At 39.1% G+C, this 27,226-nt stretch overlaps 1 protein-coding gene across 3 annotated transcripts in view; it reads left to right on the plus strand.

Annotated features, from left to right (window-relative positions):
- The window catches only part of slc8a1b (solute carrier family 8 member 1b), a 138,427-nt gene extending 112,484 nt beyond the window's left edge, over positions 1-25,943 (plus strand). For all 3 annotated transcript variants that reach the window (XM_084948197.1, XM_084948196.1, XM_084948198.1), the window contains exons 8-11: positions 13,970-14,155; positions 14,297-14,386; positions 18,869-18,972; positions 19,270-25,943. In XM_084948197.1, the coding sequence (XP_084804323.1) occupies positions 13,970-14,155; positions 14,297-14,386; positions 18,869-18,972; positions 19,270-19,542 (653 nt within the window). In that variant the 3' untranslated portion in view covers positions 19,543-25,943. The remainder of the gene's footprint in view (positions 1-13,969; positions 14,156-14,296; positions 14,387-18,868; positions 18,973-19,269) is intronic.
- The last annotated feature ends 1,283 nt before the right edge of the window (positions 25,944-27,226 follow it).

Below are 27,226 nucleotides of genomic sequence, written 5' to 3' on the forward strand. Positions count from 1 at the left end.
AACTGGCAGTTTGCATCCAGCTGTGAAACAACTGAGAGTGGAAATGAAAGCGGAGGAGAAGGAGAGGGAAAACACAATAAAGCCAAAATAACTGATGGAACAAATAATTTTCACAGCGTGAAAATTATTAATGAAAATAGAAACAAATGCTTTTTCATGTATAGTATGAAAAATGCTTACAATAATTGTTCTGCTATATTATTATTGTGTAGTATAAATGTTTGTTTAGCTGTAATCAACTGAAAAGTCACACCTGCATTCACTATCACCAGCTTCATTCACTGGGTTTTGCACCAAGACTCATTCACAACATATTTAAAACTTACAGAGTTAGCACAAAATCCTTTGGATTACCCACACGACTCTTATCCAAAGGATAAAAACATAATACAAAAGCTGTAATTTTATACAAGTTACAGTTTCTTATATAATAGTATGTATAAATGAAAAAAATAAAAATAAAGATGTTGAAAATACCATTTCCAGATGATATTGCACAGTGGATCACAAGCTGATTGTACTTTTCCATATTCAAAATTCCATCAATTTTCACAAGATCTCCAACACTACTGGCTGGAATTCTGCCCCAAACGACCACTGTCTCCAGCATGCTTTACAAATGGCTGTAGACACTCACTATTGAACCTCTCTCCTGATTGTTTCCATACATATTGACAACAGTTTGAATCAGAAACTTAAAATTTGTCCAGTCGTGGGTACTCAAGAATAACTTCCCTTCCACGACACCTCTTCTGATGAGTCCTTTGCAAACAGTAGGTGGGTCAAGTGATGGGACAGATTCATCTCTCAGCTCTTGTGTCAGATCTTTGTGGATTGTTTCCTATAGAGCCGCTCAAGAAGTTATAAGTCGAATAAGGCTCGAGGCTTATTCAGTGTAGTTCATAGCAAGAACAGAGGTGCAATGAAATATTTATATTTCTGAAACAGTGGCACATTTTTTAATATTTCACTTTATACCAATTTCCCACACTTTTACCACAATGTCCATTTTTGTGTGCTTTCCTCACTTACAGTCAGAGATTACCAAAAAGGCAGGAGTACTAACAGGGAAAAATAACAATGGTCCGAAACTTGCAGCACATAAGGAAAATGATTCAATATGGCTCCAACAACTCTCCTTCAGGCTTTTAAAAGGTGTCAAGAGAGAAAGACGAGAATAAAAATAAGAAAGGGCAATTATTATCTTAACAAAATGAAATGAAACAATAATCTCACACATCTAATTTTGGACATCTTGTGTTGTTGTGAACAAATGACGTGAACTTCACACACATTTTTTCCAAACTTGCCACACACACACACACACACTCACACAAACAAGAAGCCCAGATGAAGACGTGCTGTTACTTGGCAGCTCATCTCTTCAGACACACACTGCTGGTTTGACCAAGTCCAGAGCGGCTGTAACTGATACTGTGGATTTAACACACAGAGAGATAAGCTGGCTTCGTCTAATCTCATCTCTATCCTTTCCTTTCCCGCTCTCTGTCTGTCTGTCGGTCTTTTTCTGCTTCTTATACTCTTTCTGTCCCTCTCTCTATTATCCTTCCCTACTTTGTCTTATCTCCTCTCAAGCATATTAGATTGAATTTGAGATTACAATGACTTTAAATGAGCCTCAAATATTCCTTCATCTTAAACAAAAATCACTGAGACAACATCTTGTTGTCATCATAGTCCTGCCTTCCAAACGCAAGTTTTATAGTCAATCAGGATCTCATCCTTTGAAGCCCTCCAGAGAGTATGTTGGCAAAAAAACAATGGGGAAGGGTACAAATTTTGCAGAGCTTTTCTTCTAAGATTGCAGCTTTGTAATGACATTTAAAATCTGCCAAGTCTTGACCTTAAGGTCACCAGATCGTGTAACCAATTTGGCACTTACACTGACACACAGTCCCAACCTAATTCTTCCAAATCCATGACATTCATCTCAAATCAGAAAACCTGCATTCAGCCAGTTTTTAACCTCCCTTCAAATGTCACTGTGATTCGTGTGTGTACAATGACCTGTTTCCCTCTGTGTGTGTCTTTTTTGGCATTGTGTGGCTCATGGAGAATATTCCTCAGACAAGCTGGAAGATAGCCGGAGATTATGCATGTATTTAACATTGTGTCTTTACAATGCAGGGCCAAATCATCCACATTAGAGAGCAGCTTGATAGTGTCGAGTCCCAAACGCATTATTTTCCTTTCTTTTGCAGGCTGTCATGGGGCCTGTTACAGTTTTTGCTCTTATTTCATCCTCATTATCATTATATTTGCAATGTTGTGTTTCAAAATTTGAGCATTTCTTAAAGGGTGAGGCCATATGTATTGTCCAGTAAGAATACACACTATGAGTGCAAAGATCCCAATGACGATGATTTCCCATTGTGCATAATTTGAGCGATGAATAAGCACATATGTGCATAGGTGTGAAAAATCTGTGGAATAGTGTGAGAATTTATTTTCCTGCCTGATTTTAGTTTATTTGTAGTTAGCGTGAAAAGTCGAGGCCGAGAGGCGACATCATGCAGATGCGCTAGCAGACTGGCTCCAATGTTTGAATGTTTTTATATGATTGAAATTGACCCGTAAACATTAATTGTCTGTCTCTGTAGTGTCTGGGTGCATAGCAGAGATAAAGATCTGAGGGTGATCAGAAGATTAGTTTAGCAAAATTCTTGTATCCAAGTGTGAATTTTTCACTTTCACTGAAATGCATTTTTTATTTATCCTTCTGCGTGGAGGAAGGAATGTGGCTGACGTGTATACTGACGTGAGATGTCACAGATGCGCTGCATTAGTTGTCCTGTACTAAGATTTATTAAGTTGGCCTATTAGCAGGTTGATTGTGTGCAGCGTGGGTGAATGGACCATATTAATTGTATGCATAGATGACTCAGGAAACAGCTGTTCCTCAGCCCATCTCACACCACAAATCAATTTTTATTTCTTAAAACCTTGGAACTCGCTATTCTTCCCTGATGGTAAGCAAGTGATTAGTTACCCAAGCTTATCACACACTTTTCAAATCCACCAGGTCTCCTTGGATCCATACACTTTAGGGTTAACCCATATGGAAAAGATATATATAAATTTTATAAACTTTGTATCTGTCTTGTGTGAAACTTGTATGAAAAGCATACAAGAGTGAAAACAGATATAAGATCCCTTGAAAAATTATATAAATGAAACTTGTATGTTTTGGATACTTCCTAAAACAATATATGAAAGTAATGAGAAAGTGGCCACTTCCATCCATCTTCATCCGCTTTATCCGAGGCCGGGTCGAATACTTGAACTGAGATACTTGAACTCCTCCACTTGGGGCAGGAACTCATCCCCAACCCAGAGTGGGCACTCCACCCTTTTCCGGCTGAGAACCATGGCCTCAGATTTGGAGGTGCTGATCTTCATTCCCGCTGCTTCACACTCGGCTGCGAACCGTTCCAGTGCGAGCTGGATGCCTCCACCCGATGAAGCCAACAGAACCACATCATCCGCAAAAAGCAGAGATGAGATTCTGAGGCCACCAAAGTGAAAGCCCTCCGCCACTTGGCTGCACCTAGAAATCCTGTCCATAAAAATTATGAACAGAACCGGTGACAAAGGGCAGCCCTGGCGGAGCCCATCACCCACCGGGAACGAGCCCGACTTATTGCCGGCAATGCGAACCAAGCTCTTGCAACGGTTGTATAGGGATCGAATGGCCCGTAGCAAAAGTGAAACCTACTCATGAAAGTGGCCACTTTCATGAGTAAATCATATAAGCCTTATATGATTCACTATATGAAGCAAGCTAAAGCTGATGCAAGTCTTTTATAAGTTTTTTCTATTTCTTTTCCATATGGGAAGGTTAGGTTAAAATTAGCCACATGCCAAAAAAGGGCATTTTCAGACATTAAACTAAAAACCAAAAGGTGTCAAATATGCATTGCAATTATTGTTTCACAAGCTTATTCCAGTGAGTATGCCAGTTTCCATGAAAAGAAATTGATCTTAATCTGTCTTAAGTGGGTTGCCAGTGGATCTGGTGGCTGATAAGTGGTTAAACAACAATAAACACACTGATTGCATGAACACGTGGGCCCTGGTTTAGTTTTGAACACAGTTTTGTTTAAATGCAATGACCAATACCGACTGAAGAGCACAGACGCAAACAAAGGGACTACTAGATGAAGACAAAAAAATCAATGGAAAGGAAATCAAGGGGACAGAGAGGGACTGTTAAGACGGAATGATTGGAAAAAAGTGAAACAAGGTAAAAGAGATTGATGTACAACCACTCCATACTCCACTGCCCTCTAATTACTAAGCCCACACCTTGCTGTTCATCACCTGGTCCATGCGGGTGTGTTATTTATGGGAGTGCGTCCACACCCGAGGGAAACATAGGTATTCGAGGAAAAAACACAGAAAGAAGATAAATCCACAGAAATGGAATTCTACTTATGTTCACAAGAGAATTTTCTGGCAACAAATGTTATCAACAAGAACAAATACGCAGATTGAGAACGTTTAGAAGTCTTTGTATTGTGCGTTCATGCATAAGATTTAGGTTTTTTTATTATTTCTGAGTGCTAATTAAACCGATGCTGATGCTTTGTTTAAGTTTTGTTATGGGATTTGGTGCTTTTGACAAACATCAGAGAGAAAAATTTTACAAACTGTGACTCTCATGCTGGTGTTTGCAAAAAAGAAAGAACTTTGTTTCTCTTACATTGATGTCACCACTTTTCTATCTCTTTTGTGCACAAACTGTAATTTCCATTCTTTAGATGATGAATCACAATGAATGGTTGAGTCACCGTTGATTTGTTATTTGTTTACTGTCTGTCTTGAGTGAAGAAATTCACTGATGGGTTCTATGTGACAGCTGCTCAAAACCTTTGACAGCACAAATAAAGCAAATTCAAAAGCATATCCATGGATGGCATGAGTCTTTGCTGGATGCAGTAAAAGACCATCTCACCAGTAATTAAAATGTTTTGAATAACAAAGTTAGGTTAATTAGTTTTTTTATGTCATACTGAGAAAAGATTTAGCCCAGTTTAACTGTCAAGTGTCTACTTGAAGCTCTCCTGTGACTCTGGTGCCTGACAGCCTGAGTCTGTTTGTGTGCATATGTTTCAATGTGTGCCCTAGACAGACAGAATGACAGGACCAGTGGAACATGAATATAAACATGAGCATGCCAGCATGAATTCTGATAGACGCACCAAACACACACAATCAGTCTCAAAGCTGTCAGAGTACAGTAAAAAATGGTCCCTGGTTTTATTTGATCAAAGAATGTAGGAGCTAGCTAAAATCTGTTTTATCGGCAAACGAGGCTTTGAAGATTATGGACATGTCCTCAGAAATGCAGGGAGGTTCTTCAGAAGTCCTAGGGTTCTCTCGAAATTTGAGTTCTGCCTATTTTTAACAACCATGGTGTCTTGTGTCTGTGGTTTGACTCAAATTACAAGTGTCAAAGAAACACACTAACGAGCAGCACAAATCACAGCACCACGTTTGAAGGTACCTGGATGACTGACATGCAGTTGTCTCCACTGTTTGTTTGTTTTATTTCTGTGGTATTCTGTGCATATATTGGGTATATGATTGTGTCTTTTGGTATTTCAATGTGACAAATTTTCCTTGATGTCCTTGTTGGGTCTGTGTTTCCACAAGCCCCGCTGGTTTAGAGACTTATTCATCATGAAGAAAACAAGACAGTCAGCGATCGATCGATTTACTTGCAAGGGATGCCTCGTTGGTATCTACCACAAGATGACCCCCAAATCCGGCCTCCGCTTGCTGCCTTTTATTGGGAAAACAGTTCACACAATACACAATAGTTTACACGCACCTCCCCTCGTGACTAGGGATGGGTATCGTTTAGGTTTTATCCGATACCGGTGCCAAACCGGTACTTTTGAAACGGTGCCGGTGCTTAAACGGTGCTCAAACCAGTGCTTAAAGAATGGAGAACACAAAGTTGGTCCAAAAACCTCTCATGTTCAGCTGTTTTTTTGTAAAAAGATAACAATGTTAGCCTTTTCTGCAGCTATGGGGCATATATGGTATCACTCTTGGCTGGAAGCAGTACTTTGTCCAAAAACCTCTCATGTTTAACTGTTTTCCACTTTTTCTTTGGTCATTTTAGCCTTATAGGCCAGGGTGAAGGGAGTATCTGCCATCAAACAAGAAGACAGCCGCATGTAGCTATGATGATGTTTCACCGGATTTGAGGTGTTACCTCCTTTGACAGTATCACAGTATCAGCTTAAAGCACTTGTTGCAGGCTGCTGAGTTTGCATCTTTTGCTGTGAAGTACAGCCAGACTTTTGACCGCTTCGCCTTGGGCATTTTTAATCTGTAGCTCTGCTCTAAAAGAACGTACGTACCTGGGCCCGCCTACTATTCTCGGAAACGTAAAATGATTGGCTAGAATCTAAAGTGTATCACAGCTCAGGAAAAAAAGCACCGAAATGTGCGCTGCTTTTCGGTCTGGTTACTACCGTTTATGTCAGAACCGGTGCCATCATGGCGCCGGATACCGGTACCCATCCCTACTCGTGACCCCCCTTGGTTACAAAGACAAGGCACTGTATGTATATGTGTGTGTGTGTGTGTGTATGTATGCAGGTAAGAATGTGTGTGTGTGTGTGTGTGTGTGTGTGTGTGTGTGTGTGTGTGTGTTTGAGTGAGTGTGTGAGAATGTGTGTCTCTCTGTGTGCATGTGTCTCTGTATGCATGACTTCCTGCTCACCAAAAGGATCATAAAAGCAGGAAGCAACATCACAAGAAACAGATCTTTCAGATAGGATGTTTCTGCATAAAACCTCCCACAGCACAGAGTGACTGGAGAGGTGCTCAGGGACAAAGGAATGTCTTGATCCTATAGATTGAACTCAGACCTTACAAATTTAAGAAGCATAATGGCAAACATTCAACAATTAGACTTAACAGTCCTGTTGTAAGGACTGTTCCCCTTTTCTGTTGATTTCAATGCGCTTGGGCATTTTTTCACAATCCTTGCAACAGCAAAGAAGCTTGACAGAATTAATAAAGTGTTTCTTTCTGTTCTTTTGCAATGGGAAGTGATCTGTTTAACTCTGGGGTTTTCTGGCAAACAGCTTGTTTGGCCACATCAGTTTCAAACCTCTGTGCGCTTGTTTTTTAGAGTCTGGATGTGTGTCTATAAATCTGAGAAACAGACAGTGGCATGATTTTTACAAGTCCCAGGAGCACTGACCATATCACTTAAGGGACACACTCCAATAGGCAGACATAGTCATGGAAACGCATCCTGCTTGGCTGCAAGCATGTAGAGAAGAGCTGCAGTCTGTTATCTTCTTCCTAGATTATGAGAGCACAGCTTTTGGGCATGCCCAGTGACCAACTACAAGTAAGAGATATCTACTACTGTAGTAGGGTGAGAAATAAAAAATATTGATATCTATGTGGGGCAGCGCCTGGTGTCTTTTGCTTGTTTGGCCTTCCATTTCTTCAGCATTGTGTGATTTTAAATTGCTCTTTCATTTCATTTTGTTTTTATGATTTTATATAAACCCCCAAAAGGCTAGCAATTGCTTTGTGGAAGCAAGCAAAGCTCCAAATAAATATCAGAGGATGTCAATAGGATATCAAACATGCACTGAATGATGTGAAGAGACTCACAATACCATTTAGTCATATTTGAGTGAAGAATGAAGACTGAAGGGGATGAAATAAGGACTTAACACAGAGTATTCAATTACATAATGGCTGTAGAAACCAAATGAAAGAATGAAAAGAGAAAATTGAAAACTAACTTTAGAATAACAACTTTATCGGTATGACACATAACAGAAGAGTGACATAGGAAGAGATGGAGGAAAGAGAGTGTGCAAGTAAGGCATGGGGGAGAAGACTGAGATAGAGGGAGGAGGAATGCATTAGCTGTCCTATACTATAATTTATGAAGTTGGCCTATTAAAAGCTTGATTGCATGTGGAGCGGGTGAATAGACCATATTATGTATATACATAGATGACTCAGGAAACAGCTGTTCCTCAGCCCATCTCACACCACAAATCAATTTTTATTTCTTAAAACCCTTAAACTCGCTATTCTTCCCTGATGTTAAGAAAGTGATTAGTTGCCCAACCTTATCACACACTATTTTATGTGATTTTGCATTGCTCTTTCATTTTGTTTTTATGATTTTATATACACTCCCAAAAGGCAATTGTTTTGTGGAAGCAAACAAAGTTTCAAATAAATATCAGAGAATGCCAATACGATATCAAACACATGCCCCGAATGATGTGAAGAGACTCACAATGCCATTTAGTCATATCCATCCATCCATCCATTCATCCATTTTCTTATGCTTATCCGGGGCTGGGGCTGGAAAATGGAGAGAAGCAAAGACCTCCCTCTCCCCAGCCACCTCCTCCAGCTTATCCGGGGAACACCAAGGCATTCCCAGGCCAGCTGAGAGATATAATCTCTCCAGTGTGTCCTGGGTCTGCCCCAGGGCCTCCTCTAGGTGGGACATGCCCGGAAAACCTCGCCCAGGAGGCACCCAGGAGGCATCCCTGTCAGATGCCCGAACCACCTCAACTGGTTCCTTTCGATGTGGAGGAGCAGCGGCTCTACGAACCTCTCACCCTACCTCTAAGGAAGAGGCCAGCCATCCTTCGGAGGAAGCCCATTCCGCCGCTTGTATTCGCAAGCTCGTTCTTTCGGTCACTACCCACAGCTCGTGACCATAGGTGAGGGTAGGGACGTAGATCGACCAGTAAATTGAGAGCTTTGCTTTTACACTCAGCTCTCTCTTTACCACAACAGACCAGTACAGCGTCCGCATCGCTGTAGCCGCTGCACCAATCCGTCTGTCGATCTCCCGCCCCCTTCTCCCATCACTCATGAACAAGACCCCGAGATACTTAAACTCCTCCACTTGGGGCAGGGTCTCATCCCTGACCCGGAGTGGGCCCTCCACCCTTTTCTGGCTTTTTCTTCACTCATATTTGAGTGAAGAATGACGACTAAAGGGGAGTAACATAATATTCAATTACAAATTACAATTACAAAATTGCTGTAGAAACCAAATGTGACCAAGAATGAAAAGAGAAAATTGAGAACTTACTTTAGTATAAAAACGTTATCAGTATGACACGTTACTGAGTTGTGACATAGATAAACAGAGGCGAAAGAGAGCATGCAAGTCAGGCATAAGTAGAAGATTGAGATAGAGGGATGAGGGTGCAGTTTGGTTATCTGATCATAATCCGTTGCTTGTTCCTCATTGGTTCATTGTTGTTGTGAAGCACTTTGTGATCCTTATATAGAAAGGGTTTTATAAATGTGGGGGGGTTTTTTTACTAATTTTTAGAAATTTATGTATGTTACAACATAGTGGTCAGCTACGACACTAACAAATGTGACAATCACACGGTGACACTTTAGGATCAATGAATAAGACCCCAGCCTCACAGGGCTACAGATGGTCAACGACTACCTGGCAACCTCAGTCATGAGTAAAAAATAAGTATTCCCTGGTCAGTGAAGGCTGATGGCAGTTGCTAAGAAAATGAATGCTGAAGCTCCACTCACACAGGAATACAGACCGGTTAGTGACCCCCTGGCAACCACCTGTCACTAGCATATTACTGCACCTGTTTGAATGGAAGTGATGCTGGCTGAAGCATGTTGGCTGGAGTACTGAGGCACAACTATGCTTTTTGAAGTTGTACTACAGATAGTAGCAAAAAACTGCAGGCAACATGCTAGCAACCAAAACGCTGCCAACCACTTGGGGAATACACATTTTCCCTTGCAACCCTTTCCCTTTGAAAATTGGAAAAGTTGACATTTTTAATGTTATTGTAAAAGTAAATGAATGAATTAAATCCATAGTTTTTGAACAACTCTGTCTTTTTTGCTATATAAGCCCTTTAAGATGACTTAATTGGACATGATTTTTGCGTTTGTGCATATTATTGAGCATGTAGGAACAACAGTTCAGCAGTCATTATCTTGTCTCCTGTTTTCACACAATGGATGCTAAATTTCAAGACAAATGAGTCAACTAGCAGTGTGCTGCGTATATCCCAGTGTGAGTCAAAAGCACTGATTGAACACTGAGCCCTTTAGGATGCACTTAAAGAATAACAAGACAGTCAAAACAGGTTGGAACAGCGCATATTTTCCTTGTGTTAGATCAAATTGTTTTTAGACTGTATGCAGTAGATATTTTATCTTTACTGGACATTAGCAGTCTGCTAATGTGCTGGTATTTCTGTCCCTCAGATGCTTGCACCTAAACATACTGAGCCAGAAAATAAAAAATCAAAAAAAGACCAAAGAGCCAAATAGTGAGACCAAGGCTGTGATAAAAGGGCACATATAAACATTAACTGAAGTAGAAAGAAAGCCAGAGAGAAATGGCTCCATTCAGCCGTAACAGACTGTGTGGGAGGGAAGGAGAGCTGCTGACAGTGAAAAGTGACATAACTCAGGTAGAGAGTCTTGTTTTATAATTCATTGCAGAGTGTGTGTGTGTGTGTGTGTGTGTGTGTGTGTAAGAGTGTGTGTGTGTGTGTAAGAGTGTGTCCTGCAAACCATTATTGTAGATGAGGGTATTGCTCTTTCCACTGCCCTTATGTTCATTTATAGTTGATGATTTGAAACATTTATTTTTAATTACATTAAACAGTGACCCAAGAGGAAATTATTGGCCTTATTAGAGTTCATTTATTTTTATGTTAATCCAAGTTCATGTGTGTAGTAACTGCACAGCACACAGCCAAGATCGGGTGCATAACTCAGCAAAAGTCTTGCACTACCCACATTTCTTTATATTTTGCTATTGAAATGTTTTGTACAAGAATAACAAGCTTGAAAGTCAAGTATTGATAGGACTGTTTTTATTCTTTAATACAGCGTAACTCTCTTCAGCAAGCCTTTGTTCAAGTAGCCTTTGGAAATAGATCTTCAGGCTTCTTGGAGGATGTTCAAAGCTCTTCTTTGGGTGTTGGCTGGCTTTTGTTCTGTTCTCTGCCAAGATGATGCTGTAATGTTAAACTCCATGACTGTATGTTTTTCTATGCAGGTATGCACTATCCACAATGTGTTTGGGATCACTGTCACGCTGAAAAAGCCATCCATTACCAATCGGAAACTTTCGCATGGTGAATCAAAATCTGATGGTCTACTGTGTTCATAATTCATAAAAGATCACACTACTGACTAAAATGCAGCCCCAAACCACAACAGAGCCTCTATTATGTTTTACAAATGGCAGTAGATACTGTTGCACCTCTCTGCTGACCTCCTGTGTACATATTGACCTCAGCATTTTATCCCCATTTCCCTTTCTTAAGAATTCCTTCTTCACAGCCACCCTTCCATTAACACATTTCGGATGAGCCAAACATTAAATGAATCAACCTAAGGGTCTGATGCATCTATTGAGTCCTGTGTCAGGACATGGCTTCAGATACTGTCCATCTGCTGTAAAACGTTTTTAGGACTGCCATTTCTTTTGTTCTCCCATTATCCAATTTCCCCAGTTTTTATGGACACACTTCAGCTAGTAGAGCTTTGGGAATCACCTTATTGATGCAAAAATACTATTTTAAGTCTGTCAAACTGTGAATTTTTTCATAGATTCGATTAAAAAAAATAGTAAAAACAATTTTGTTTTTGAAATAGATATTTTCTATTTAGATCAATAACAGCTATTTGTTATGTGTAGATTAGTTTATTAATGGGCTGAGGGGCCTTTTTTATTACTTAAGTGGGTATACGAACAAAAAACAAACCAAAAATTTCATTTGAAATTGATCAAGATGAACAACTGGATTGAAAATGAGTAAAAAAGCAGCCAATGTCCAAAAAATTTTGAAAGACCTTAAGAAGCCTAAAGAACTCTTATTCAAAACCACGTCTCACTCATTGGATGCAACATATGCAACAAAAATCAAATGCAGCTCAAGACTTTTTCACAGTACAGTATGTTTAAGACTTAAATATCAGGCTTCTTGTAATATCATAATAATAATAACAGAAGGAGCATCTTAACAGTCTTGCTGTCTGCCTCTTTTTGAAGGTTTCTTAAAATATTCAGACAGTGATTATTTCCAGTTGTTTCATGAGCATAACAAAAAAAAACAGCAGTCAGTTTATTAACATGCAAATGGATTGTTGTTCATGACAATCATGAATGTGTAAATGCTATATATTTAAATGTTAAGATGTAAGGTTAAAAAATAACTAAATATATTTTTTAAGGTCAGACCTCATACAACTCCGTATGAGAAAGCAGCTGCAGTTTGAAACCTCTCCAAACACTCCTGGGTTTAGAGTGCTAATGGGGTTTTATTCGGTTGTTTGGAACATTTTAATGCATCACCACCTCTTTGAATGTTAATAGTATGCAGTGACTGAATGACAAGGGTGAAATCAATAAGAGATTATAGCTTTCCCTGGAATCACCAAGTCAGCATGTTTCATGGAAGCAGCAGGTGGTCTCGTTTTATTCATTCATTTATAAATGGATCAGAAAAACAGCCAGCTATACAGCGAGCGCACAGACTTCTAATAGCATGTGAGCATTTCTCTTTTACTGAGTGAGGAGAGTAATTTAAATTTCAGGTTCCAGCTATTCCCTTCTTTCAGCAAACATTCAACACACTCACACAGATCCGCACATAGCAGCCTAACCAAACGTGGTTGGCTGTGGTGGAATTTCAGAGAAACCCTCCCCCCTCCACCATCCTCAACAATACAGTACCTACTGTGGATTACTTCTGATTCCTAGGAACCACCTTTTCACAGTGTTCGAAGTGGTCCTCACATGTAGACAGAGGTTGTACTTCACATCAAATCAGGTAGTACAACCTGCCACAAGAGCTGCCGGTCAGACGGCAACAAGTAATCCGATTTGCAGAGAGGATTGCTCTTGGTGCTGATCTTCCCTCCATCCAGGACCTGTGCAGGTCCACGGTTAGTAAATGGGCAGAAAACATATCTGCAGACCCCTTACATCCTGGACATAAACTGTTCAAACTGCTACCTTCAGGCATGTGCTACAGAGCGCTGTTTGTGAAAACCAGACTCCACAGAGGTAGTTTCTTCCCCCAGGCAGTTACTCTCATTGTCATGATGCGCTCCGTGGCAGGTAAGGTGAGACCCAAACGCAGGACTCGGAGACCAAGGATCAACTGAATGCAGCTGCTTTTTGTTGCTGTAGTATGAAAATGCAAAAATAAAAAAAACACATAAAAACTTGGACCAGGAGGAAACTAAGAACTCGGAACCTACAAGGGAATCATGGAAGACACAAGTAACAGAAAGGGACCAAATATGAACAACAAGAATTATAGAACTAGAATTGTAAATAATGAAAACTCAGAGGCTCTAGGAAATATAAAACTAAAGACTAACTAATACCATAACCATAATCAACCCAAAAACGTAGTCAAAGAACCAGGACCGTGACTCTCATGAACACTATGAAATAACTCCCTGCTTTCATTTAGGCCATATGCACATATTCACATTGCACTACTCAGTTTGCATAGTTTCTAACATACAGCCTATTTTTAAAAAATGTTTATTTTCTTTGCATGCAGGGAGCAAAGTGTACTGGAGTCTAATTCCTTGTTCGCGTGTACAAACATGGCCAAATAAAGATGATTTTGATTCTGAAAGCAGAGGTTTGGTTTGCAACCACACACACACACAGGGATTTTGCTTTTCAGGTTATCAGGCTAAATCACTATAGACTATAGATTCAAACAACATTTTCAACTACAGCAATAGGAAAGGCATGGGAGTGCAGGGATGACATTGAATCTGATCTGTGATGTGCCTGGGTCTCGAACTTGTGGATCTTATTTAAATTGGTGTAAACAATCTGCGATTTTAACAAAGACTCAAGGATTCAACTAGCTACCATGTATGTTTTTTTCCCCCTATTTCTTCCCAGGCGAAGATGACGACGATGAGGAGTGTGGGGAGGAGAAGCTGCCCTCGTGTTTTGACTACGTCATGCATTTCCTCACTGTATTCTGGAAGGTTCTGTTCGCCTTCGTCCCGCCCACAGAGTATTGGAATGGCTGGGCCTGCTTTGTAGTCTCCATCTGCATGATCGGACTGCTCACCGCTATCATTGGTAAGACTTTAAATATCCTGAGGGATTGACAAGAGATACACAACAAATGATGGTTTGTTCAACAGCTGAACGCATCTGTTTTCTTCTAAGTATATGCTGTGAAGTATAGTGATGGAAATTATTCCTTTCCTATCCTTACAGGGGACCTGGCCTCTCACTTTGGATGCACAGTAGGCCTGAAAGACTCTGTCACAGCAGTAGTATTTGTTGCATTGGGAACCTCAGTACCAGGTAAGCGTGTGAGCACTTATCCTTTATGTTTATATACATGTATGTGTAGGCGTACATGAATCCATCACAGTATATGTTTTTGCCATCTACTGGACCTTGTGCCAGCTTTAATCAAATCCTGTTCTCTCTTTATATTTGCTATTTAGCTTTGTAAAGTCATTATGAGGAAAAGATCTTTGTTCATCAATGATCCACCTCAAGGAATATATATTGATATTTTCAGTTCTTTGCTCAATTTACTACACAAATCAACAAAAGCTACAGTGGAATGAATATCAAGGCACGCTATTAAAACTTCCCAAGTTCGAGAAACACTAAGTAGCTAGTAATTCTTATATATACAGTAGCAACTTTCATAAAGATGAGATATATTTCAGCGTGATCTGTTGCACTATAGACTACAAAGTATGCAGGGGATTTTTATGTTGGTTTATGGCAAATTATACAGTCTCAACTCAAATTCACTCATCCAGAAAAGAAATGTCATGGTTATTTAGTAACAGGGAATGGGACTTGGGTAATTATCCATTACTAGAAAATGATAGTTGTAATTCTGGCATCATGATAATATTCACTAAATTTGCTTTTCCTGTAATGACAAATAGATTTGAAGAGCTTTTCCACATGAAAGCATCTTTGTATTGATGTTCATTAATATTATTTTTCTGCTATTACAAATCCAAAGAAAAACAACATAAAAGTAGATCAAAAGAACCTCAGAGCTCACATTTCCCGAGCTCTTATTCTCAGTGAACTTGTACCAGAACTAACCCAGTAGTTCTCAGCGTCTTGCCACAATATTTTTTGTATATGGGTCCCCGTTAGACAAAGCAGTGCAGTCTGCCGACAGCAACATGGCTCATCTTGCGTAAGTGTGAAGAATGACCAAATGCGATGGCGGGGTGATTATATGTTTTAACCTTGGTCCCCACATGCACACACAGACAAATACATCACACATACAGTGTGTACTTCACTGCTAGATGTATAAACTAGAACATGGAAAAACATAAACGACTGCGCGACTTGAGTAATAGACAAGCACACTCATCTATCTGAAAAACATTAAAGCTTGAAAGAGATTTTGCACACTTGTGTACACACACCCCCACACACAATGACTTGTACTGTGACCACCATGTGCTATTATCATAAGGCTATTTGTCATGTCAGGCTCAGGTGCTCCCTGTCCTCCCATTTAGGGAGCTTAGGGATAAAAGGCGTGTGCTCCATACTACTTTATACTCACACATATATACATACACACATAGTACATTAGCATATGGCTATACATGTAATATATGCTCATACACTAAGAAAAATATACACTTGATATCAGCTGAATTTATGGACACATACACAGAGATGCTCAAGTCACAGTACTGCACACAACGTGTAGAGCTGCCGAATGAAAACAAAGTGGCTCAGCCTTTCTGAAGCTCTCAGCCTTATTAACAGAGCCTCCTGTGGCTTCACCACACATGCGCGCACATACACACACACACAAAGAAACAGACCTCAGTTCTGTGGCTATTACAGTTAATAAAACCCATCCTGTGCTGTGGTTCTATGTCAGTTAACCTCGTTTATCACAGTTAGCCAGGCTAACCCACACATGGAGAAAGGGAGATAGAAAGAAAACAACTAAAGCGGTGCTGATAGGAAAATTTGAAACTAAAGAAGCTCACATTTGTTTGTAGTTTGCGGGTATTCGGGTAAAATTTCAGGTAAAACTTTGTTGGTTCGTGATTCCACAGTACACTTAATGTGTGCAGTGTATTATCATGACTCCTTCAGAAATTTGATCCGAGCATATAAACTGAGGAAAATACGCAGGGATTTAAAAGAGAAAAAAAAGAGACACATACAGAAGATTAAAGCATTGTGCAATAAATGTTGGTTCAGGACAGTGAAGCTGATAGTCATCATGTATCCTCACAATATTCTATCACAATAAATATGTCATGTAAGACATGATTTTTGACAAATAAATGTAAATAGATAAGATATTAATGATCAGTCACTGATACTCGAATACTCTTTGACCCTCTGTCAAAGTAACAAATTAATAAATATTCCTGAATGTTTTTCAATTAAACTAATAAGAGCTGCCACACATCAGTCTCCCAGCACTGTCCAGTTCAGAGCAAAATATCTTTAAAAAGATTTTCAACTGGTTTATACCCCCTGAGTATATATACCCCTCTGTGTATTGTTCAGTATTTTGTGGACCAGTGATCTATAATAAGGAATCTCAAGAGGGCCAGATTTCCTTTGGATAGTCACAGTCCCCAGAGGATTAATGCTTCTGTTTTTATTCCTTTATTGCTAACACCATAAACATTCCAAATGCCAAGATTTTCCTGAGCATATTAGTTGCATGTTCTTCCATTTTAAGAGGCAATGGGGAAAAACAGGAACAGAGGGGAGAGGGGAAGAAGGAGGAGCATGACGTCAAAAAGAGAAGAGCGAGACAGTGACTGATTGACAGAGAGGTAGTGGAAAAGGGCAAAAAGCTCTCCAGGGAGCCATACTGTCACATAAGGAGCTTCAGAGTGGAACCTGTTTCACAGTAACACACACTCACGTCACTGCTGAACACGTACACACCCACGGACTCACCCACTCAATCAAGCTCACAAGCACTCTAAGACCATTTGATGCACAGGCGTGCATGCCTTTGCCAGCTGGTAGAGACATGGCATCAGATTGGACCCAGGTGGCAAACTTCGCAAACACACAGAGACACAGTGTACATACAGTATACGCTCTTAATACAGAAAACACACACACACACAAAGACAGCAACACACAGAGCCTTGACACACATCCATAAGCCCAGCAGACAGGTGTTAGTCTCTTTCACAGGCCAATTGTCATATCTATCTCCACCCTCCTTGATCCTCCCATCATCCTCTTTTCCACAGCCAGGTTGGCTGCTGCTTCAAGTAATCCCTTCCTTCTCTTTTCATCCTTTGCTTTCTTCCGTAATCTCAGTTTTTGTCTCTTCTTGTTGTATCTGGCAGAGAAAGGCAAGATGACATGAATCACTAACAAAGAGAAGCTAGCCAGAAAAGAGTGCTAACTGACCATTTGGCTATTTGCTCACCAAACAGCCTATTGTTGAGATCTGGCAGAGTCACCGTTGCTCCTTTCAGTGCAGGAAGGAAGAGCATGACTTTGGAGCTGCTGTAGTTTGGCAAACATTAGGCAGGGGAAATTTTTAGGACTAAGCAGCACATTGCTTCTTAGTCACCAGGCCAAAATCTGTTTGTTCCCCCTAACTGCAATTCAACTTTGTAAATTCTTGATCTCGGAGCAAATCGTGCATATGCTGGCTGCTGTAGAAGAAACACTGCAATTGGATTAAAGATTGTGGCTCCTAATTTAAGGTTGCCTGTCTAAAAATAGAAAACAAGATTTATATAGCGCTCTGTATGTGGTCTGTATTAATAGCTATATACATTATGCATGCATGAAAAGTGTCCTTATCTGTCCATGCAGTCTTGTGTAACACAGAAATCACTGCAAATTTACCAGATCCAGAGTAATTTTCATAATTCATGGCGGGAAATTATCCCATTACAGCTGCTCAGTCATGTGAAAGTCGTAGAATGCACGATGCATAATTCAAGTCTTCCAGTAACAGTCTTACTGGGTTTTCCAGCAACAGCATGGCTGTTTGTTGGAGAAACATTGATTCTAACAGACCAATATCTTCACTGCAATGTGAGCAGTGTTTCATCGTTTGTAATCTTAAACCTCCTTTTCTTACCACTCTTAGATTATTCCTGTTTGTCAGTGGGAGCAATGGGATCTTGATTAATTCTGTGTTGCTGTGAAACGCAGAACCATACACTAATGGAAGTCAAACCGATTCCTTAGAAGAGCTACAAAGTCATCCATCTTTTTGTGCAGAAATCTTACCTTGTCCATGACGATAAAAGTGTAATCCAACTTATATCTCCTCTTTCCTCTCCTCATCTATCCTTTGCCTCCCCTCCTTGTACCTTTGGCATAGATATCCATTGTTGTTATTCTGGTTGAAAGTGGAAATAACATAAAAAAAAAAAAAGTTCAAATACTCTATGATAACAAAGGCAACTGTTACAGGCTACAGGCACAGTTGGGGAATTTTGTGATTAGGCGTGTCAGTCTGTTTGCAGTGTTAGACATTAAGTCAGTAACACTTAATTTACACTGAATGGAACATTTAGTTTTATTTATTGCTTTACACTTTCACTCCACAAAAACGGTTGCATTCATTTCTTGGTGACGGAAGAAGAATAGGAAAGTCAAAGTTTTTAATAAGTCATCAGAATTAAGAGTGTTTTTAATCTTGCAATCAGCTGTATCTGATCTTTTTTTTTTCTTTCTCATTAACTTGAACATGAGAGATTGTAACAACGATCACCAGTTACTTTATGGCCAATGACAACTCTGTTTTTTAGCTCTTTTCTCTCTCTCTCTCTCTTCATCCAGACACATTTGCCAGTAAGGTAGCAGCTATCCAGGATCAGTATGCAGATGCATCCATTGGTAATGTGACAGGCTCCAATGCTGTCAATGTGTTTCTGGGCATTGGGGTAAGTCCAGTACATTTAATTAAAGATTTATTGATTGATAGCTACTTAGAGAAAATGCAGTAGTGCTTGTCATTTTGCTGTAGTATAAATTATTATGTTGTGCTTGGTATAAATGATAGGTTACTGCATGAGTCCTATTCTTTAATTCTGCATGAATGAGTGTGTGACTGACAAGTGGTATGGTCTGTCACACCCATCTGTCTCCTTTGGCAAAGTCTATATTTGCTTTTGTTTCCTTTGTTGTACATGCTCACCGCGTCTCATGTTATTAAATTCAGTTTTGCTGCTGTTCAACAGGTGGCGTGGTCCATTGCTGCCATCTACCACAACAGCAGGGGTGAGGAGTTCAGGGTAGATCCTGGCACGCTGGCTTTCTCGGTCACACTCTTCACCATCTTTGCCTTTATCTGTGTCGCCATGCTGATGTACCGACGGCGACCAGACATTGGTGGAGAGCTGGGTGGGCCCCGGACTGCGAAGGCCCTTACCACCATGCTGTTCGTTAGCCTGTGGCTCCTCTACATCCTCTTCTCCTCACTGGAAGCCTACTGCCACATCCAGGGCTTCTAAGATGATAGGAGATGTTGAAGAGAAGGGTGGGACAAAGCAAGAAAACATGGAGGAAAAAACAAGGGGGAGGTGGATGAATGGATGAATTTGGATTTAGGAATTAAGGCTGTCTCGTTGTTCTATAAGTCCCCCCTTCAGCAATAGATTTAATGATAGATGAATGGATGGATGTACAGATGAAGGAGTGCACATTTAAACAGATAAAGACAGAATGGAAAGAGGTACAGATGCATGGAAGGATGACAAAAAACATGAGATTAATAGGAAGCGAAATTATCCATAATGGTGGAAGCTTAATGAGAAAAGAAAAAAAATCAAAGATATATATTCGTGTCTCACTCTAAAAGTGCAAACCAATCAAGTCATCTTATTAAACGTGTCCCAACCATATAGAATTACAATGAATTTAAACACTTGGACTAAGGTTAAAACAGAGGTACGCACCATAAAAGCTCCTATTGAGAACGAGTGGTTTCAGCAGGAGCCCTCTTTCAGTGTAGTGCATCGTATCCAAACACTGTAACAGGCAGGAGTGAGACAGACAAAGAAAGAATAACTTTATCAGTATGTGCATGCATGACCAGACAATACTGAAAACATAATCAGAAGAAACCGGATACATTGCCACAATTGTTTCATGACAACTAACTGTGTGTGTGCTGGTGTGTAACAGTGGGTGTCCCTGCTTGTGTGTTGTGGGAAGATGGTCAAGTACTGTGAAAAAAACGCCTCTCGTCTTGCTCTCACTGCGTGAGGCGAGATATGCTTTCGTGTTCGAGGTCTTTTTGACTCTCGCTCTCCCAGCCTGTAGAAATGCCGAGTATGACTTTCGCAGGAGAGCAAATTCAGTGAGATGAAATGTTTTAAGCGTCACTGAGGTTCGAATTGTAAATATAAAGAGCTGATCGTACATTACAGCTTCACAGTTTTCCTTCTGAATGTCTCAGTTACGCCATGCGCTCCTGATCGGACCCTCTTTCTGTTGCTTTATACTGTAAATGTAAATGAATTAAGGACTAATTTGAACCAAGAAGTGGTTAGTGTGCTTTTACCTTTAATAAGGTCATGTCTGAGAAGACGAAATGGCCACTCTACCGTCGAAAACTGTTAGAAACTATTATCACTGCATAAATATCTAGGTATTTTTGATTTTACTATGGAACCACCTGGTGTTCCACCTGTGGGATTGCCGCCATCATTTCTGAATCATAACTTTTAAATAGCCTGAAAATTCTAGCTAGCGCCCATTATAGGCCTTCTTTTCCTTCATTTTCTGCCACTTGGTTTACTTAACAGCTTCAGTCATTATCTCTGTGCATCGCCAACCTGGCTGGTCGCTGGACCAATCAAAATCTTCAAGGGCTTTGTAATAACCACTAATCCCTAACCCTGACCCTTGATTTATAATGTTTCTCATAGATTGGTCATTAAGGGGAATATTTAACAGGCGCTTATATTGCTAAACCTTACACATTGACTTCACAGTTAAAAGAGCTTTGCTTCAGACTAGCGCAGGGCTACATGAGATAATAGCTGCACGTCTTTGTTATGTTACCACACCAGGCATCAAGAATTTCCTAGATATTGTAAAAGCAACCTGCTGCTTCTAAGTACTCATTCAGACAAGGCTTCAACTTTTCATTCCAAAAAACACTACTAGTCAAAAACATTTTACTCATAATATGTCTGGATGACGAAGGCCTTAACCTAAAGAAAGCAATTACCATCTGGCTTTGTCATATTTCTTTATTCAAAGGTAAGTTGCTTTCAAACAAATAACCTTAATGTGATCTGTGAGATTTACTCATTCTTGTTGAACTTGACACATTAGTTCAGCTGCCAGTTTTCAGTCTTAACACAAAAGCCATCAGATAAAGGGATAGCTGAAAATGATTTTCTGTTGGGCCGGACGTCAGCGTAGAGGACGGGGTAAATGTGGATATGTAACACAGGTTACATCTAATCTCAGACAGCCTGTGTTTGACAAGCTCACACCGGTTTCAGGGCAATAACAGAAAGCTAACAGGGATACAGTTACAACACTTGTCCCCACAAATCTCCTCCTGCTGTGGAGTATATAGCCCAGTGTTTTAATTCTCAGTAGCCAGGTTACCATGGTAGTCCACCCTGGTTAAAAGCTAATTAACTCCTAAAATGTATAATCTCTCTTTGTGACATGGGCACAAACAGTCTCTGTTATTCTATTATATATGTAGCATACTTTTGTTAGTTTAACAATGTAAACTGATCTTAAATTATTACCACTGGTCTGTGTGCATGATGTGACAGAGGCCCACTTGGACTTATTTATCACCCTAATAGTGTGCTAGTAGCTTAAAAGGACACCGGGGCATATGAAACACTACGTCTACTGCGTGCAGACCAAACTAACTGCCAGATTGTAAGACTCACAAACTAAAATTCCAAAACACTAAATGTCTGGGAATCTTCTGCTTTCTGTAATTCAGTATTAGACAGACAACAACCTCGAACACCAAGGGCCCAGAATTATGTACATTTTAAAGCCTGTCTCGACTGTCAGAGAAGTTTAGACTTCAGACTGTTAACTATTGCAACATTCAGCTAAAATCACAAAGATCTCAGCATACACGTAACTTACAGTATATGTAGGCATAATAAAAGTCCATAAGTCCAGAATTTCTCTGCTTCTAATGTGTTTTTTACTTGATGTATATGATAAATTGTATTTATAATGTCATCTGTAAAAGTAAGTAGTCCGGACTAGATGTAATCCATTTTAAACTTGGCAGGATTCTTGTAAAAGGAAGATTTTAACCCCTGAGAAAGTAGACCTGGGCTGGCTTAGATTGGATGAGTTTGGCAAATCCAGATAATTGCAACGATATAAATACTCTGAATATAGCTTTTGAAAAAATTATTAATTACACAACAACACTAGGATGAAAATTTGAGAAGACAGTGCTACAGAAACATGGCTTTGTTGCTGCAGTTTTGTTTGTTGTACAGTTTGAAAACTACTAAGAAAAGACATTTGGTGTATATGTCGTTTGATAGCTACAGTATAATGAGATATTGCATTACTTGCATTTGTCAAACTCAGCACAATCTGTGGCTCATCATTAGGGTAGCTGTTCTTAAGTGAAGGCCTTGGAGTGGCAGTTTACCCCTGTTTTGCCAAAGGGAAAACTTTATATCAGATATTAATGTTTGCAGTCCAAACTGTAAAGGGTTTTCTAACCAATGGATCTTTCTTAAAACACCAAATATAATTCATATTTCATTAGTAATCTGAAAAGCATTAAAAAAGGCTTGATGTTGTTTTAACAGAACTCAAATCTTTTTATTTAAATTTGTATGTATTTGTCTCTTCACTGGCACGAGCTGAGGGTTTATACACTGTAAAAAAAACTAAATTATGCTAGCTTGCTTTTAAAAAAAAAGAAGGAATAACGATATTAAAGCTGTATGCATCACTTTTTGAGTACCTTCAGCAAGGTATTAATTGTCTTTGATATTGCTAAATCATGTTGGAATTACTTAAAATGTGCCAGCTGCCTAATATTTTGAGGTGAACTCTAGCGTGAGCAGGAATCAAATGCTTGCAAAAATGCAGTTTCGTGCATTAAATTTATGGCTTGTAATTTTTATTTTTTTTTAAATGCTAAAAGTTTTCTTTTATGGGAATTTAGCTCTTTTGCTGCACTGGCTTTGCTGCACTGGCTTTGCTGCACCGTCTCTCTGGGTGTATTCACTTTGGCTTAAAAGCTAGTCTGACATGAACCTTATTGGCAGATTAATGACAGCTGTTCACAGAGTTTGAAACAAGGCTGGAAACTAAACATTGTTAGCTGTTGTTTAGCTAAAGACTTTTCTTGGCTGTACATCATCAAATATTAACTTTCTGGTTGAAGTTAACTTTTTTTTCTATCTGCAACTAGCAACTTTCCTGCAAAGACTGTAAAGCAATTTGTTCCAGCTCAAGTCACAATAATGCTTGAGTCCAGCTTCATGCTTTGGTTTGAAATTCTGCATTTTAAAGGGTCAAAAGTTAGCCAGGTCATCACTGTATATATTAACACTAACAGCTAGTAAGGAGTAGAAAAATGAGCTGTAGATTGCATTTGTTTTAACTTTTGTTCTTCTGTGGTGGGGTTTGAAACAGAATTGGGCAGGTTTTTAAATGACGGACAAGCATTGCACTGGTTCTTGTCGCTTATGTGAAACTCCTACTATGTTGGTTCATTTACAGAGTTGCTTCTGATGTAAACAACAGAGATTGTGTTTTCTGTCTCTGATTTACACAATAATAATGATGTACCTGATGTAAAAATACAGTGGTGTTGAATCAGTTGTAAACCATTAACAATGTTGATTCTAATGTAAGGGTTGACGATATGTTTGTGTTGCCATTTTCACTTTTTAACTGACTGTCTGTCTGACAGACCGAGGAATAAATAACAGCAACATCGGACAGACAAAATGAGCAAAAGGAAGGACAAACGCCCCTACTGGTACAAGCGGAGCAATATTTGCTACAGAGAAAAAATGTACCGCTGGAAACAAAGGCTACCAGAGCTATTCTCTACCTTAAAATGCAACATTTAACATGTAGAAAAAAGGATGGTGATGTAGAGAAGAAGAAAGAAAAAGAAGATGACACGAAAGAAGATGAAAATAATAATAATAATAATTAAAAAATGAAGTTACAGCCATATGTTGATTTCTGGGTCAGAGAGACTGATGTGGACTTCTCCTGCCCAGCATGTGTATTGTTATGGTGTCTTTATCTGTCCCCGTGTCTCTCCACCCTTTCTCTATCTTGCTTTCTCAATCTCACTGCTGCCAAAGTAACCAAAACAGGCAGTTCTCCTTTTGTTCCGTATCTTCTTCCCAGCTCCCGTTCTACCCTCTGTCTCCCTATGCCATGTTTTCCATATTTTGGAATGTCAATGTGCTACTTGTTGACACTGTGCATGAATGATAACATGTCTGTATATAGTTATAGAGAATTGTATCCCATTTCCTTAGTGTTAACTAAAAAAAGGTTTGAATGTTGTACAGATTCAGGTTTTCCTTTTTTCTGTTCAGTTACATTTTGTAATGTATGTAGAGCTTAACAACATTTTGTTTTTAATTTAAACAGAGATGCGATGACTTTTCTTTTGGAGTAACTTGCACATTACTAATGAATTCATCAAGTTTTTTTGTTAAAAAAGGCAATATCTGCTGTTATTGAATGAGAGATGAGATCTTAAAGAAGTTATGTATCTTAAATAAGTAATCTATATGGGAGCTGCATGGGTTATTTGTACAAAAAAAGAGACACTGCTTGCTACTTCTAATACCGTGGCTGTATTCTCCGACAGAGGATGAGGAATACTGTATGTATATCTAAAGGTTATTTTGTCATTAAAGAAATAATAATAATAATAATAATGTGTATATACTGTACAGTGTTATAAGTGAGGTGGACTATACGACCATCACACTAACCATAGAGAATTAATTCTACATATTTATTTAAAGGAAACAACAACACTCGCTACACTCAAGAATGACATATATTGCCTTTTTGGAGAAGTTGTAGTTTGCTTAGAGCTTATTTCTCTATCGCTGCCTCACTCTGCCCTCCCATGCATCCTCTTTCTTCATTCTTGGTTGGTTAATTTTTTTCCTTCCATCTGCTGCCATTTACTTTTATTTTGGCATTGGAGGCTTTTGAGATTGCCTTTTGTCAGTGATTGTTGTTGTTTGATTCGGACAGCGTTATGTTTTTAGTTTGTCTTTTTGACTCGTGTCTCACTTATGGTTGCTTTTTATGCCCCCTAAATCATTATCTCTAGAACTGCTTCTATTCACCAACATCCAAGTATAGTTATGAATATCTGCCTGTGTCTGCATCTGATTTAGTCTCTCAACGGATAATTTGTTTGTATTTAAATCACCATCTGTTTTCCGAGCTGTCGATCATTTATCTTGGTTGCTGAATAATTCTCTTTTCGTTTTTCTTTTCTAAATTCTTCCTTTGTGCCAACAAATTCTGGTTTTTATTTCTTCACTCCTTCCTTTCATTCATCTTCTCTTTCTTTCTCTGTCCTCTTTGCACTTTCGGGGTGTTTCAGGGTTTTTTATGTTTGTCACTTTGATTTGATGTGGGGTTTTTTCTTTTCTTAACGGAACAGTAACTTTAATAATCATGTTTGTAATAATTTTTAAGATTTGTTTTCTTTTTGCCGCTGTTTCTCTGTGTGTGCGTGTATTAATTTTCTTTTCTTTTTTAAATTAATTTCTGGTCAAGACCAAATGATAGGAGGAAAGTTGTTGTATGTGTGTTGCCACTAACTGTGACTGCTCTCCATGGTACATGGTAATTCTGATAAAACCAGTAAAATAAAGTTTGGGATACCCTGTTTCAGAGACCCTGTGAGTGCACTGCCTTTCTACAGTGTGTGTTTGTGAGCATGTGTGTTTGTGTTACATCCTGTCTGTATTTAAAAGCTTTAGTATCAAACATATTTATTATGCAAATTTCTATTATTAGCTACATATTCAATAAGTAAATAGAAGCTGGAGCCAGCTCGTCTGTGTGTCTCTTGTACACTTGAACATCCATATATATAAATGCTAAATAAGAGGGGCCCTAGGATGGAGCCTTTGGGGACCCCACATGTGATTTCTATATTTTGTGATGAGTATTGGCTAATTGACACATAGAAGTTCCTGTTCTTAAGGTAGGATTTGAACCAGTTGAGTGCCGTGCCAGAGAGTCCGACCCAGCTCTCTAGACGTTCTAGTAATATGTCATGATCAACGGTGTCAAATGCCGTACTAAGGTCCAATAGTACCAATACTGTGGATTTTAATAACTAAATAATTAATTTGGATTAAAATAAAAATCTACCAGTGGATAGACTGTTATTGAGACTACCTTATATAAATTTTATGCAGTACAGATAGAACATTTCATCTATCCTTTAGAGTATAAAAATGTTCTAAATTCACATTTGCACTGGGCTTTTTTAATTATCTGACAAATTATGTCCCCTGCTGTGTAATTTATAGTAGTCATAAACTTTATATACAGTACTGTGCAAAAATCTTGAGTCACCACTCATTTGTTTATATATAGCTTGGAAAAGAGGGAAATTTGCAAATAATTTGCACATATAAATGGGAAATTTGTATATTAGTATATTTCTAATGAGGTTTGACCAACACAATTCACTTTTGCTACTTGGAAGCAAAGCACAAAGAGCTGAGGGTTGGCTTGTGACTTTTGCAATGAAGTAAAATACTGGTATAGCCTTGAGATGACTGTTGCTTGGTAGTTTATAAATAAAATTCAACCAGATTTCATTGAATTGAATCGTGACATCCCCCTCTGGTTAGTGACATCCCACTATTAAGCTTCAATCTGCCATTACCATTGATGTGAAACCAGACATGAGGATCTAACTGAGAAACAAAGGGATACTGTATGCTTATAGGCTAAATCACACAGTAAAGTTTGATTAACAGTCCTTCTAAATGGAATTAAACTTTATTGTCATTGCACATGTCACAAGTACAAGGCAACAAAATGCAGTTTGCATCCATCCAGAAAGTGCTTTTGCAATAATATAGATATATTACAGAATGTGGATCTATTATAGGTATGTTACAATGTACACAGTATGAAGGTATGTTATGAATATACTATAAC

Source organism: Perissodus microlepis, chromosome 13 (assembly GCF_051167445.1).
Source record: "Perissodus microlepis isolate ML-2025 ecotype Zambia chromosome 13, ASM5116744v1, whole genome shotgun sequence".
In the NCBI taxonomy this organism is placed as follows: Eukaryota; Metazoa; Chordata; class Actinopteri; order Cichliformes; family Cichlidae; genus Perissodus; species Perissodus microlepis.